Here is a 13,336-nt window from a genome sequence, read left to right as displayed (position 1 = left end):
TCCTATCCCTCACTCCCCACCCAGGGAAGCAAGTTAAGCTTGTGTGACTGTTGGGAGTGATGGTAGCAGTGTTCCAAGCTGCACAGACAGGAGGTTTGGATTCAATGGTACACAGTCCATAGGAGAACCTGTGCAGATGGAGCCAGATAGGATGGGTGAGACCAAGCTCTGAGGTGTCAATTGGCTTTGGCCAAGAAGAAAAGAAGGAAGAGGAGAGTTTAAAGAGTGTAAAGAACAAGAAATGACATGACAGAAGATGTGTGAGAATTTCAGTGTAGGGGCCTTGTCACTGGAAGCAATCTGCCCACCATGATTTTGCCTTATTACTATTCACAGAGGAGCATGGGGACAGTCCATTTATTATCTACGTAGGTTTCCAGGTCCTGCTGTTACTTTCTTCACCAGAAGAAAGTAACTCATCACTCATCACTCTCCACTGCCAACAGTGTAATCTATTCTACTGTAAGCAGTGATAAATCAGAAAAGAATAAAAGGTAGATTGTGAAAAGATGGGGGAAGAGAATAAAGTCTTCAGCATCAAGCAATTCATTTTAGGTAAGAAATTCTAATTAACAAAGGGAAAGGAGAAAGATAAAAAGTTAAGCTATTCTGTAAGTCTGGTTTCCCATGGAAACCATATCATGTTGGGGTTCTTCTTTTTTGGTCTAATGGGATACACACTCCTGTTACAGCTGCTGTTCCATCCAAAGCTCTGTCCTCCACAGACTCTACAGTGTCTAGCACAGACAATGCCATAATCTCTCCCTCAGCAGGACATTTCTAGCTTTCCTCTTCTTCATCCAGCTAGTTTTCATGGAGCATACAGGAATTTAATGCCTTTCAGATCTGCACTCTCTGCCAGATGTGGCTGACATTAGCCAGTAGGTTTAGAGGAGGGCTGATGACAATAACCTGTAACAGCTGACACATGGCTTTATTCCTTTGCCAACTAGATAACAAAAAGATGGGATGGTCACAGATATGGACCACTAACAATTACAGTACATCTTATTATCTTACTGCAAACCTAGGAGGAATGGAGATGTACAGCAGGCACATAGGACACACAATATCACAGATTTGTGGCACAACCATTTCTGACTTCTGGGCTGGGCCAGCCTTGAAAGGAAAAACACAAATGTGAGCAAAAGGCTGCACACAGGAGACCCTTGCTGGGAATGAATTTTTGCATGAAAGACAAACTGAATGCAATTCAGTTTTGTACGAACAGAGCTCTTCCAGAGGCAAGTGTTGCCTTTGTGGAAATAACAGTGACTCTACAGATGCAAACAATGGAGCTACATGCTTTTGCATTGCTTGTTCTGTCACTAACTGACATCAGCCACTGTTAATCATGGCCTGAAATGTATATTTAAGAAACAGTGACACAAACATAGACAAGTTCCTTCATGAAGCCTTTTATACAGGGAAAAGTGAAAGAAAAGAAAAACTGCTGCTCAGGCTAGCTAGTGGCACTGAAATAAATGGGTCAGGCATCAGAATTTCAGCAGGCACAAAAGGTGAAAACCTTGTCTTCCGGAGCAATTAAAAGTCAATGGGATTAGTGGCTTTCACTATTATTTATAGAAGCCCTGCTGTGTGCACAACATTATTGAAATACAGGGGTCAGGTCCCTGCTACTGGATGCCCACACTTTGGCTGCTGAAGTTAATGGGAGCTTTGCCAATCAACTCTGTGGCAACAGCAACAAAATCTAAAATAGATGACATCCTGGGCTCCATTCAGTTGAAGGTTCAAGCAAAGCTTTTGCCAAAGCCAAGAACGTTCTGCCTGCACTGGACAGGTGAAACAGGAGAGGCAGCTCCAGAGGTGTTAAGATACAAAGATGGGAAGACAGAGAGATGGACTGAATGCCACAGGAAGCATCCTCTCTTCCTTCCTACCATAAATTACAATATACAGATTGAAATCCAAATGACTGCCTTCCAGCATCTCTTATTCTTCAGTTTTAGCAGGACTGGCTGTCTTCTAATGAATGATTCTCCTTCTAACACCAAGGAAATGAATCCTGTGGGAACACACCTATGAAAACGACATGGATGGGAAGCCTGCATTGTCATGTGATTCAGTGTGTTTGAAAACAGTGTCCTGATGGTCTAGCCAGTTTGGACAGACCCTGTGAAGTACCAGCATCTATATTTCCAAGTTTCCTGGGCTTTGGACATGCTTGTCATCCTGCTTGCACAGTTGTTTCTTCTTACATTCATTCATTATCATACTTGTGCCCTGAATTCTGACACAGACTTTCTCTTTTCCTCCTTGTCTCACTCTAGTACTTCATTTTTCTCAAATCAGAAATCAGGCATCCCAGACACCTCCTTCACTCCTCTGTGCTGCTGAGAGACCAGTCTGTATAGTAGCAGTTTTTCCTGACTTCAGCTCATGCCTTCTCTGCAGGCCCTGCCATGCAGGGAGCTGATGATGCTTTCTTCATGATGATGCTTTTTTCATGTCTGTACCAGGAAGGGGTTGAGATTCTCACTAGCTATTTCAAGTAACACGTGCTGATGGCCAGTTGTTCAAGGGTACTGATCATTCCCTGGTCCTACACAGGGCCCCCAAGAATTTGTGTTATTCCAGGATGAGTAATTTGAGGTCACTTTAATTCTAGAGAAGTCCTCAACATGGCAGGTGCCTACACACTGAAGACATGACCTTACAGGAGCATGAAATCCAGACATGCACCTGCAGGGGTGGATCTCACTGGTCAGGCACAGAGGCTGGTGAGCTGTGGGGCAAGGCACCAGCCCCAGGGCCCTGCTCCTAGTCAGTCTTACCCTAATCTCTAGATTGGCTTCTGATGAAAAGCATGAATTTTACTTTCAGAAGTGCTATCATTAGTTGTAATAACTCTTTCCTAATAATCACATGGCTTTATAATCCTTCATTAAACTTTAGTTCTTTGTTTGTCCTAAAGCAAAGAGCTCCACAGCCCAGTTACATATCACATAGAAATGCATGTCTTAATATCCATAAGTTGTCTTCCCTTTCAATTTTCTTGAAGGTTTTCATGTTCTCATGTTAAGGAGATGGTGTCCCAAAAGTCTAGCAGGAGATTTGATGGGAAAAATAGTCTTCATCCAAGCATTTCTCCTGAATACTGAACTAAGTCCAAGCTATCAGCCTGCAGGTAAGAATCCACAATCTGTTCTCTCTGATCCTCCACAGCCAACCAAAACTACCACTACATAATTTTCAGATCTCCATCCTTCTGCATCTTTCCCCAAAAAAGAGAAAGAGAAACACAGACTGAAAATCACAGGTAATAAAATATGTGCACACACTCTAACTGACAATATAACAAGTGAACCTTGAAACATATGGCTTTCCAAACTATCTCAGTTTCATTTAAGAATGCTTTTCTATTTATTTTCAGCACAGCTACTGAGATCCTAAACAGCACACTTCTGAGATCCTAAACTCCACAGCACTGCTAACTCCTTATGATGTGGGAAAAGTTTGTTCCCTGACACAAAGGGACTTTTCACCCAAGTCTTTTCCTGCGAATCCCCATGACTTGCTTTCAGATTGGAACCATACCAAATACTATAGAACATTTGTGAGAGAGGAGCTCATCTTAGTTTATTTCTCTTGCAGAACATTGTCAGAGATCCAGGAAAGCAGACAAAATTCTGAAACACTAAGCATTAACCAAAACAGAAGAAAATACTCCAGTATTTTTCTTCCTCACTTCCCCCCCCAAAGCTTTGCCACTCAATCCAGGGTCTCAGAATTTGCTGACACAATGGTGCAGGACATTCAGTCATTGAAACCTTCGAAAATGCCGAGCAAGTCCCCAAAAGGAAATGCCATTGCCAAGAGCTGAGTTCAGTCCCTCAGCTTCAACGATGTCCAGCTCTCATTTTCAATGAAAGCAGCAGCCTTTTTCAGCTGACAGACCTGAGCAGAGTTGCTCTTCCTGCCCTCAAAACACGAGCCCAGATGCTGCAATCCCCTGGTCATCAGATCCACTCTTTTCTTGCCTGCATCTCTGGTTTCTCTTGACTAGCACACAAGGACCAGAACAGTTCCACAATAATGAGCTTTCCTCCTTCCTATGCTCCTCAGCACATTTCAAAATGAAAGAATCAGCTTACCCATAAGAGCCACAAACCAACATGAGGAGCTTAAGATATAAGCAATTCAATAGCCTAAAGTGTCATGCATGTTGGGCAATCATATATTTAAAGCAAAAATCCCTACCAATTTTATTTTGCATTAGATATTAAATAAAACCTACTTGTGAAGCCAGATCACTAAGAAACCTTTTTGGCTGTTGTTTTGGTTGGGATTTTTTTCTTGTGTCAAAACAGGACTAAAACATCTTTTGGAGACTCTCTGTCATTTTAGCTGAGTAAATAAGCTTAGAGTGCCTAACAGTCAAATTATAATGAAGGCTTTTGTTCTTGTTACTGTGATGCAGCCCTGCAAATTTGCCCACAGCTGCAGCAAATTCCGATGGTTTTGACAGGTAAATAAAATACTGTTTAGATCTGTCATTGTTATTAATCTGCAGAGTAAAGAACTAGCAATTATATTTTGTTTTAAAGCAGATAAATTTTCATTATTATCTTGGCAGGGGTGGTATAGAATAATGTGCATCTATGACTTTTACAGTTGTGAGGGTCCAAAACATGAAAAGTCTTTGGTCAGCTGTTGAGTCATAAAACAAATAGGAAATAAAGGCTAAAACAGTAATAAGCACCATAACAAAAAGGAACAAGGAATGTGGGATTTAGCCCTGTTGGAGTTTTATTGACATAAGCACCAAATAAACCAAACTGCAGGTCTTGACATCAGCTGCACCAATTCAGTGCTCAGTTCTTCTGAACTGTACTTCCAGGAAGCTGTGTCAGAATCTGGCTGTGCTTTAAAACCCCACAGTTTGGGCCTCCATAATGATTGTGCTTCCCAGCTGCTGCAGGGGCAAAAGGTTTCAAATACTCCTCAAGCAATGCCAGTGAACAAAAAATTATTTGTGGAATAAGGTATTGCTCAAGGACGAGTAGCAGAATCCAGCTGCAAATATCTCATTGTATTGGTCAGGAACTGTGAGACTCAAAAAAGAGAAATCCTGGTGAAAGTCTTATGAGATGCCAGTCACGTCTGCTCAGCTCCTCACTCAGGTAGGCTGGCAGATGGTCAGCAAATAGTCTCACTTTTACAATGCAACCTACACTGGTTTTCAGTGTGAAAATCAGCATCCAATTATTTTCAAGCAGTAATGTTCTCCAAGGAAGCAAGCTACCTCTATTTTAATTCTGTTTAGGCTCTATTTGCTCTGACAGGTAAGCTAATCTTGCAGGTGCTACGTCTTGTGTACACAGGCAGAATGGCAAGCCAGGGAGGAGTACTCGAAATGTGAAATAATGCAAATTCCCAGGAAGTGAATTGCATGGCTTCCAACTTTTAGAAGAGATGGGGACAAGACAACCAGGAGAGGAAGGTGTACAGTATCTCCAAAAAATAATTATTTCCTCCAGTCCCATCTGAAAGCCTATGGTGAAAACAGTGTTTTCTGGCTATCTGCCAGCTGCATAAACCATCAGAGAAGGCTGCAGTCCACTGAGCACTGAGCTGTGACCTGTGGAACCCTTGGTATGGCACATCCAGCAGGGCTGTGGATATTGGCATCGGCTGGTGGCAGACCCTGCTTCTCTCAAGGAAGAATGGAAGCCCAGCCCCCATTGCCAGCCCCCACTGCCACCATCCTCAAACCAACATAAGGGAAGGCACAATCACTGCATTACAGATGTAGGCAACTTTGGGAAAGGCAGGATGTGTGCCAGAGCATGGCCACTTTCAGATGAGAACTCCTTAGCAGAGCATGCAGGTCCACAAAGGGGAAAGAACACCTGGGGTAAACCCATTTTGTGTAAGATTTCAATGTATCACCTTACATGCCAGCATCTGTGCCCAAAATGGAAATAGTCAAGTTGAACTTTGCAACCCTTTCTCATACAAGTAGCCCCTATTGTGACAGTTAATGGAATTATCCTAAGTAATAGTGGTTATCTGCACATATGGGCTTCATCCCACAGGCAAAGATCTGCAGCCTTCCTTGCACCTGTGTGCAAACCGTGTCATGTTAGGTACAAATATTGCTGAGTACACCACTGTAAGGAAGTTGCCAGCCTGAAAATACGTGAGCTGCTTTTAATTGTCATTAAATATGGAGAATAATGCTCCAGGGTGACATATTTTATTCTAGCATGGTTGCATTTGTTTCATTTTCCTGTGTGGTGGAGGGAAACTTCACTGGCCTAACCTCAGTCTGTAACACAGAGCATCTCAAGGCTGCAGCTTTAGCAGGTACAATTGTAGTCTGTTTCTCTTGCAACCGGGAGCATGGGAGCAGTGGAGCACCTGCACAGTTCCTACTAGCCATCCCCTGGGAAACACTGAAGTGGGGCTGTCTCCTGCCACGTGTTTTGTACAGACTGAAGTTGTATTTTTAAAAGCAAAGAGCACATTGAACTCGTCCTTTACATCACTTTTGCCATCATCGCACCTGGGTACCCACAAAGCACCGAAGAGCCTCCCTGGCTGAGATGCGCTCCGTCCATGGAGGTGTCAGCACGTCCCTGGCACGCCACAGCCGCACGGCTCCGGGGCTGGGCTGCCGGGGAGCAGAACGGGAGGGAGCCTCCACCCACACCCCTTGGGAAACACTACCGAGGTGCGAAATGTGGATCCCGACGCCTGGCCAGAAGGCAGAGCCCCTCTGGGTTTGGAGCGCTGCTCCGGGCGACAGGGACCCCCCTGTAGCAGCAGGGTCCCTTAGGCTGGAGCACCGTGAGCCCCCAGCGCGGCGCGCACCGCCCGCGGCCGCTCGCTCACCTGCTCGGGCCCCTGGAAGCAGATCCTGCAGAGCGGCGTGCGGATGCCGCTGTCGACGCTGCTGCCCAGCGAGTAGCGGTCCTCGGCCTTGCCCTTGCCGAAGTCATCCGAGGAGGTGCTGCTGGGCAGCGAGGCGGGCGGCTCCCCGGCGGGGCTGCCCCACTCCTCGGCGGCCGGGCTGCCCGCGCCGCCGCCGCCGCCCGCCGCCCGCCATGCGGGCCCGCGCCCCCCGGGCGGAGCGGCCGCCGCCGCCTCTGCGCCGCCGGGCATGGGGAGCGGCGGCGGCGGGGAGGGCGGCGGCGGCGCGGGGGGTCTCCGCAGCAGGAAGACCTTCAGGTCATTGAAGAGCATGCGGCAGCGGCACTTGAGGAGGCCTTGGTTTCGCAACATCTGTCTCGGACGGAGGAGCCCGCAGCAGCAGTAGCAGAAAATGCCCGCGCCGGGTGGTATTAACATGTGCCTTTCCTTGGCAGGTGGGCACGGGGGGAAAGAAAAGGGCAGGAGCCGGGCGCCCCGCGGCCGGGGGGGCTCCGCGGCGGCCGCAGTGCCGGGGGGGCTGCGCTGGCCGCCGGGGAACGCACAAAAGCACGGCCGGAGGGCGAGGGGGAGAAGTCCCCGGCAGCCCGCTGCAACCCGGCGGGGACGGCGATTGGGAAAAAAATCCACACCAGAAAGAAAAACGACTCTGTGCTGCCGAGGGATCCTTTCCCCCCCTCCACAAGTTTGCTTAGAAATCAGCGGGAGGAGGAAATAAATCTCCCACGCCCGAGGGTCCAGGGGCGCAGGCGGCGGTCTCGGGAGAAAGCCCCCGATCAGCTCTCGCAACTCCTAAGCCTGTAAAAAAGAAGGGTCCACGTCTCCGGTGGGTGTGGGGAGGAGGGAGAATATGGTTCTCTCGACAGTATTTGGCATCTCAAGTAATTTTCCTTTTTCTTCTATTTTATAATATTTTTTTCAATTAAAAAATAAAACCCGATCACACGAATCCCGGTGTGCATCCAGACAAAATAGCAGCTGGTCTGGCTATCAAAATGCAAAATTGGTAGCTGTTGTTATTATCAAAATTGCCTCTTTGACAAAAAAGACCTCCACATTGTTTGTGGGAAAACACCCTACGTTTTCAACACTGTACTCCCAGGTGGCTTCAGATTTTACCGTTGCCTTTAAAAGATTTAATTGTAAATATTAAAAGTCCGGAAAGAAATAATTAGCATTCAATGAGCTTAATCCCAGATGTACTGAGACAAATATATTTATTTATATATATATATATAATATATATATAATATATATTTTATATATATTTATATATTCTGACCTTCTCTATTCCAGCAGCTGCCTGAACACCACACCAAAAAAAAAAAAAAAAAAAAAAAAAAAAAAAATCAGAGCGAAATTGATGAGGGAAGGCGGCTGTATTATTCCCTAAACTGTTACCATCCTGGACCAAAAACCCACGTCGAAATCGGATCTATTCTTCTCATGTAATTGACCGGGGAAACGTGGATCTTACATGGTCACGTTTCCTTTCCTCCTTTCACAAAACAGGAACGTCATCAAACGCATTGGCAGCTTGTACAGACCATTGTGGATGGCGAGGCGGTCAGGGCTCTATCAGCAATTGCAGGGACCTCCTTTTGATGCATTGGACGAGGCTCCTTCTTTCTCTCCACCACCGTCCCCACCTTCATTTTCCTCCCCTTCTGTCCTCCTCCTGCTCTGACTGTTGCTCTCTCTCACAGGCATTGACATTCAACCATCGCAAGTCTGTCGCACTCTCGCTGGCAGGGAAAAAAATCGGAGCAGATAATTCTCTTCTTCCTCCTAAAAGGCTCGGATGGAGCACAATGCGCCAGACACATGGGGCAGCATGGCTTATTTTTCGAGCGGTTCCTACCGCTTTGGCAACATCGAGCTGGTGTGTGCGTGTGTGCCTTCCTCCCTCAGCAGCAGCCTCCTCTCCGCTCTCCCATCCGGCTTGCCGTGATGATGTTGCTGTTGCTATCTCCCTTGGATGCAATGGGGAAGGCAGATTGTTTGCAGTGCGAGCGGGGATTTGCAGGAAGGGAGGGGTGGGACGTGGCCGCGCTCTTCTCCCTCCCCCGGCTTGGGAAAAAAAAAAAAAAAAAAAAAAAAAAAAAAAAAAAAAGAGAGAAAGAAGAAGCAAAAAGGCGGGGTGAGAGGGGGAGAATCAAAGCGAGGAATGGAGCCCTTCCCAACCTTTGATGCCCCGGGCTGCCGGCTGCCTGCGAGAGCCCACGCCGGGGAGGAAGGGAGGAGGGGCGGGGAAGGGGCTGGGCGGGCGCTGCGGCTTCAGCACCACGGGGCGCGGACAGCTCCGCCGGCCGGGGCGGGGCCGGGCCGGGCCGGGCGGGGCTCGGAGCTCCGCCGGCGCTGCTGCCCCGGCCCGCCCGCACCGGCACCGGCACCGGCACCGCACCGACCCGCCGAGCCCCGAACCGGCACCGCACCGGCACCGCACCGACCCGCCGAGCCCCGAACCGGCACCGCACCGGCACCACCGCCCCTGGCCCGCCCCGCACCGGCACCGCCACCGGCACCGCCACCGGCACCGGCACCGCACCGACCCGCCGAACCCCGAACCGGCACCGCCGCCCCCGGCTCGCCCCGCACCGGCACCGAACCGGCACCGCACCGGCACCGCCGCCGAGGGGCACCCGCTCCAGGCGGGTTTCCACTTCCCGCCGGACCTGTGACACACGGGAACTTCCAGAGGCCGCGAATGCGGCGATGTCTCGGGCAGCGGTGCGGGTTTTACAGGTTCCCTGCAGGAATATCCCACCAACAAACTTTTCCGTAGCAGATTAATTTGTTTCACGGTCTAATAGCTATGATATCATTATTACATTTTAACCGAGTAGCGTTTTTTGCTGATAGATATGTTTTGTTTTGTTTCAGTAGCGTGTATTTCAGTAGAAATATGGGTTCCTTGTAGCCCAATGGAGGGTAAATATGACTGAACACTATTGCTTAATTAGAGTTTTGCTGCAAGTAATGAATGGATGCCAAGGCCAATAGTTTTTACTCTCTCAGCCTGTTTGAAAATTTTAAGTAGCAGCTGCTGGAGGCCATTAGCTTTTCACTGCAATCATCAGCAGAAGTGGCTTTCCCACCCCATCCTGCTATGTGCGTCCATACATACATACAGTCCCATGCAGCCTCTGAATGCTAGGGGAAACTTGGGTCTCCACTGGGACTTGGTATTTGCCATTCCAGCTGGAACAGCTGACAAAGGTGCTGTGTTTGATATGGACCAAAAGTATTACTGATTGTTGACACATTCTTTGCAATATGGCTAATGTCAATGCAATGTCTCAGCTCAGGGACCCGTGAATACCTGCGAGATGGGACACACCTCTTGGTGCCTGGGTCTGACGTCATGTCAATGCCACTGAAATTTCATTTAATTTCATTTCTTCCTTAAACTTCTCCTTCAGGAGGCCATTGCATGCACCAATGCCAGTCTGGATTCTCTGGGTGGTCTTGTGTGCAAAATGTTCGTGGGCAGTGACCCAGGCAATACTGCTGATAAATAATCTCATGTCTCTTAAAAGTTGTGCTGGACCCTAGACAATGATTTGAAATTGTTTCCTATAGAAGAAGACATGGCATGCAAAAACCACTGTGTCATGATTAGTAGAGGATTCTATGTTGTTACCTAATTAAAAAGGAGCAGACTGATTATTTGCTACAGGAAAATGAAACTAGCACATGCAATTAATTTCCAGGAAATAAATTACACATTGGGATGCTTTAAAACATTCATCAATGCAGCCTGCCATTCCTCAGAAAAGCTGGGCGGATTTGCCAGTGCGGCTGTCTACAACATATTTAAGGCTTCTCAGAATTTCATATGTGTCTAATGGGGTCATTAGAGAAATAATAATGGAAAGAACATTTTAGAGACTTCCTGTGTGTGAGACAGGCTGGCTAGAGGCCGAGTCTCTGTGTCCATGCTCCAGGATGGCTTTCCACCACCACCCCCCACGCTTTTTATTGTTCCCATCTTCTTGTCTTGAAGTCACCAACATTTTCAGAATGGTTCCATCAATAACAGAAGTGGAGAAAAAAATATTGTTGTCATCCTTTGCTTGCGTAAAACATCTTTTATCCTTACCTCCTTCCCATGCCTGGTTTTACAGAAAGGATATTCTCAGGGTAGAGGAGATCTTTGTGTTATACTCTGGGTTTTAATGCATGGGCTGTGTGCCCGGAGAGTTGAATGGCTGATAAATGTGACAAAATAAATAAAACAAATAATAAATCGGAGGTGCTCCAAATGCTTCCCAGAGGTGAGTGGGTATTATTATTCCTGTTTTGGTAAATGGGACAACTGCCAATGTTTTCACACTTGGATGCTGCATTCAGGCTCCTTGGTATGGACCAAGGTGTCTTGTTTAAAATGCTTGCACTGGAAAGAGCTGGCCCAAGACATTTTGGTGAGATGCCAGTGAGAATCAGGAGCTGTTAGGAGGCCAGTTCAGCCATCCTAATTTTGTTTCACAGAAAGCAATGTGCAGCATATGATGGGCAGCACCTTCTTTTGCAGAAGGACCTGTTTCTGGGAGTTTAGATCCATTGTCTCCCGAGCCCACTAACAGGCAAGAGGTTAACATAGGGAGGATAAGTTGGGAGGCATCAGCTCTGGCAGACACTACCCGTGCCCTCCTCAGGTACAGAAAGAGGAAGAAAAACCATGTGACTCAATCAGCTAGGAGTGGAGAACTGGTTCCTCTTGGTTGCTTTACATCCCAGCTACTGACTAGAAAATTAGACTGGGGAGATGTCCAGGCATCTTGGCACAGACCTGCAGGCCTGTTTGTTCTAGAAGGATTCAGATGTCAGGCTGCAGGCTGGTCTCAGAGCAGACACTCTAACACTGGTTATCTAAAGCACAGTGTGGGCCCATTTGCCCTTAGCTACTCCCTCAACAAGGACAAAAAAAGTATTGCTATTCATGTGCCTCCTCTTCACCTCTCTGTACAAGCCATCGCTCAGCACTGAGGGGGTGGAGGAAGCAAGAAAGGGTGGCTGGAGCTGCATCAATACTTGATCTGCCTGTGCAGCAGCCTGATAGAAAATCATATAAGCAAATTTTTATTTCTTATGTTGTTAGTTCTGGGATTTTTTTAAAATGGCAGAGATAGTGGGAAGGCAAATGCAAGCAGGAAAGCATTATGTGGACTGCAGCCGAACAACTTGAACTCAGCACACCGGTCATTGTGCACAAGCATGTGAGAGACAGACAATATAAATGCTGATGTGGACAGAGAGGGTCAGGGAGCCAGAAAGCTGCCAGAGAAACATTCCTTTGTGTTTTCCATCTCTCAGGAAGTAAACAGTTACCTAAACCCATTTTCATGCCCACCTACTCGGTCAATAGCTGCACTGCGCCTCCTGCTCCACTTACAGCTCTTAATGGTGCAGAGGAGCTTTGATTGCCGTGGCATGGGCCCCATCCCTCTGGCAAACCATCACTTAAATCCAATACATCAAAGGTTCCTACTGCTCTCTCCGTGATGGGGAGCTGCTCATCAGCTGAGTACCCTCTCTGATTGCTTGTCACAGCCAGACTTCCTAGTTTTTTTTCCTGGATGGAGATATTAAATAAATCTCAAGTAATTACCATAACTCAGTTGAGGAAACTTGTGGGCAGATGCAGCCATGGGCCAGAGGGAGCTATCTCACTTCTTTTTTGGTCTTTCTTTCTGGGCAGTTGCAAGTGTGCTGATGCAAAGAATGTTGCTGCTGGAAAGCTGGGCTGAGCAGGGGGGGTTATGCATTTTCTAAACATTCAGAAATAATGCATATATTGATTGGAATAATCTTCTCAGAGGAGATCACAAATAATTGCTGGAGTTTTGTGCCTTGGTGTATCTGCTGTCTTGGACTGGAGTAAAAGTTGTGGCACTCTGCAGACAGGGAGCTCCTGTGCTATTGCTTTCTCCCCAGGCAGGGATTGAACTTTCACTTGCTCTCTTCCTGCAAAAATCATGATCTGTATCTGAGGTGATACACAGCAAATTTTTCTATTTCCATGGCAGCTTGCTCTCTACAAAGGGGCAAAGAAAAGCATTGGTTCTTTTTTGAAATCAGGCATGTCCAGCAACAGGACCCCAAGCAAAGCAAAGTACAAGTACAACTGCACATCTTTTTCCCTGGGTTCAGGAAGAAATCCATGTCTTTGTTTTATTGAGCTTTCATTACAAGCAGGCTTGAGGCCAGTCAATGTGCAGGAGAATGTGGGTGAGAAGATACTATTGCTGATGAGGACAGCCCCCACCTTTCCTCCTTTAGGCTCTGGATTTAAAATTCAAACTTGCAGTGCCACAGCACTTCTCTTAAGGACTAGACAACTTCAAACATGGAGCTTTCCTGGTAACAAGTCCTACACTACCACCTACAAAAGGAATTCCTTGTCCTCTTGGATGACTAGTCAGAACTGTGACTGGAA

The 13,336-nt window shown here is 47.2% G+C and overlaps 1 protein-coding gene across 1 annotated transcript in view; it reads right to left on the bottom strand.

The window, feature by feature from the left end:
• MARCHF4 (membrane associated ring-CH-type finger 4) overlaps positions 1-7,317 on the bottom strand; it is a gene marked incomplete at its 5' end in the record, with an annotated part of 88,411 nt that extends 81,094 nt beyond the window's left edge. Inside the window, one exon of the mRNA XM_079311631.1 lies at positions 6,862-7,317. Within this exon, the coding sequence (XP_079167757.1) occupies positions 6,862-7,317 (456 nt within the window). The remainder of the gene's footprint in view (positions 1-6,861) is intronic.
• Between the last annotated feature and the right edge of the window lie 6,019 nt (positions 7,318-13,336).

Source organism: Erithacus rubecula (assembly GCF_903797595.1).
Source record: "Erithacus rubecula genome assembly, chromosome: 8".
Lineage (NCBI taxonomy): Eukaryota > Metazoa > Chordata > Aves > Passeriformes > Muscicapidae > Erithacus > Erithacus rubecula.
The sequence above is the reverse complement of the archived record's forward strand: the minus strand, read 5'-3'. Positions and strand labels throughout refer to the sequence as shown.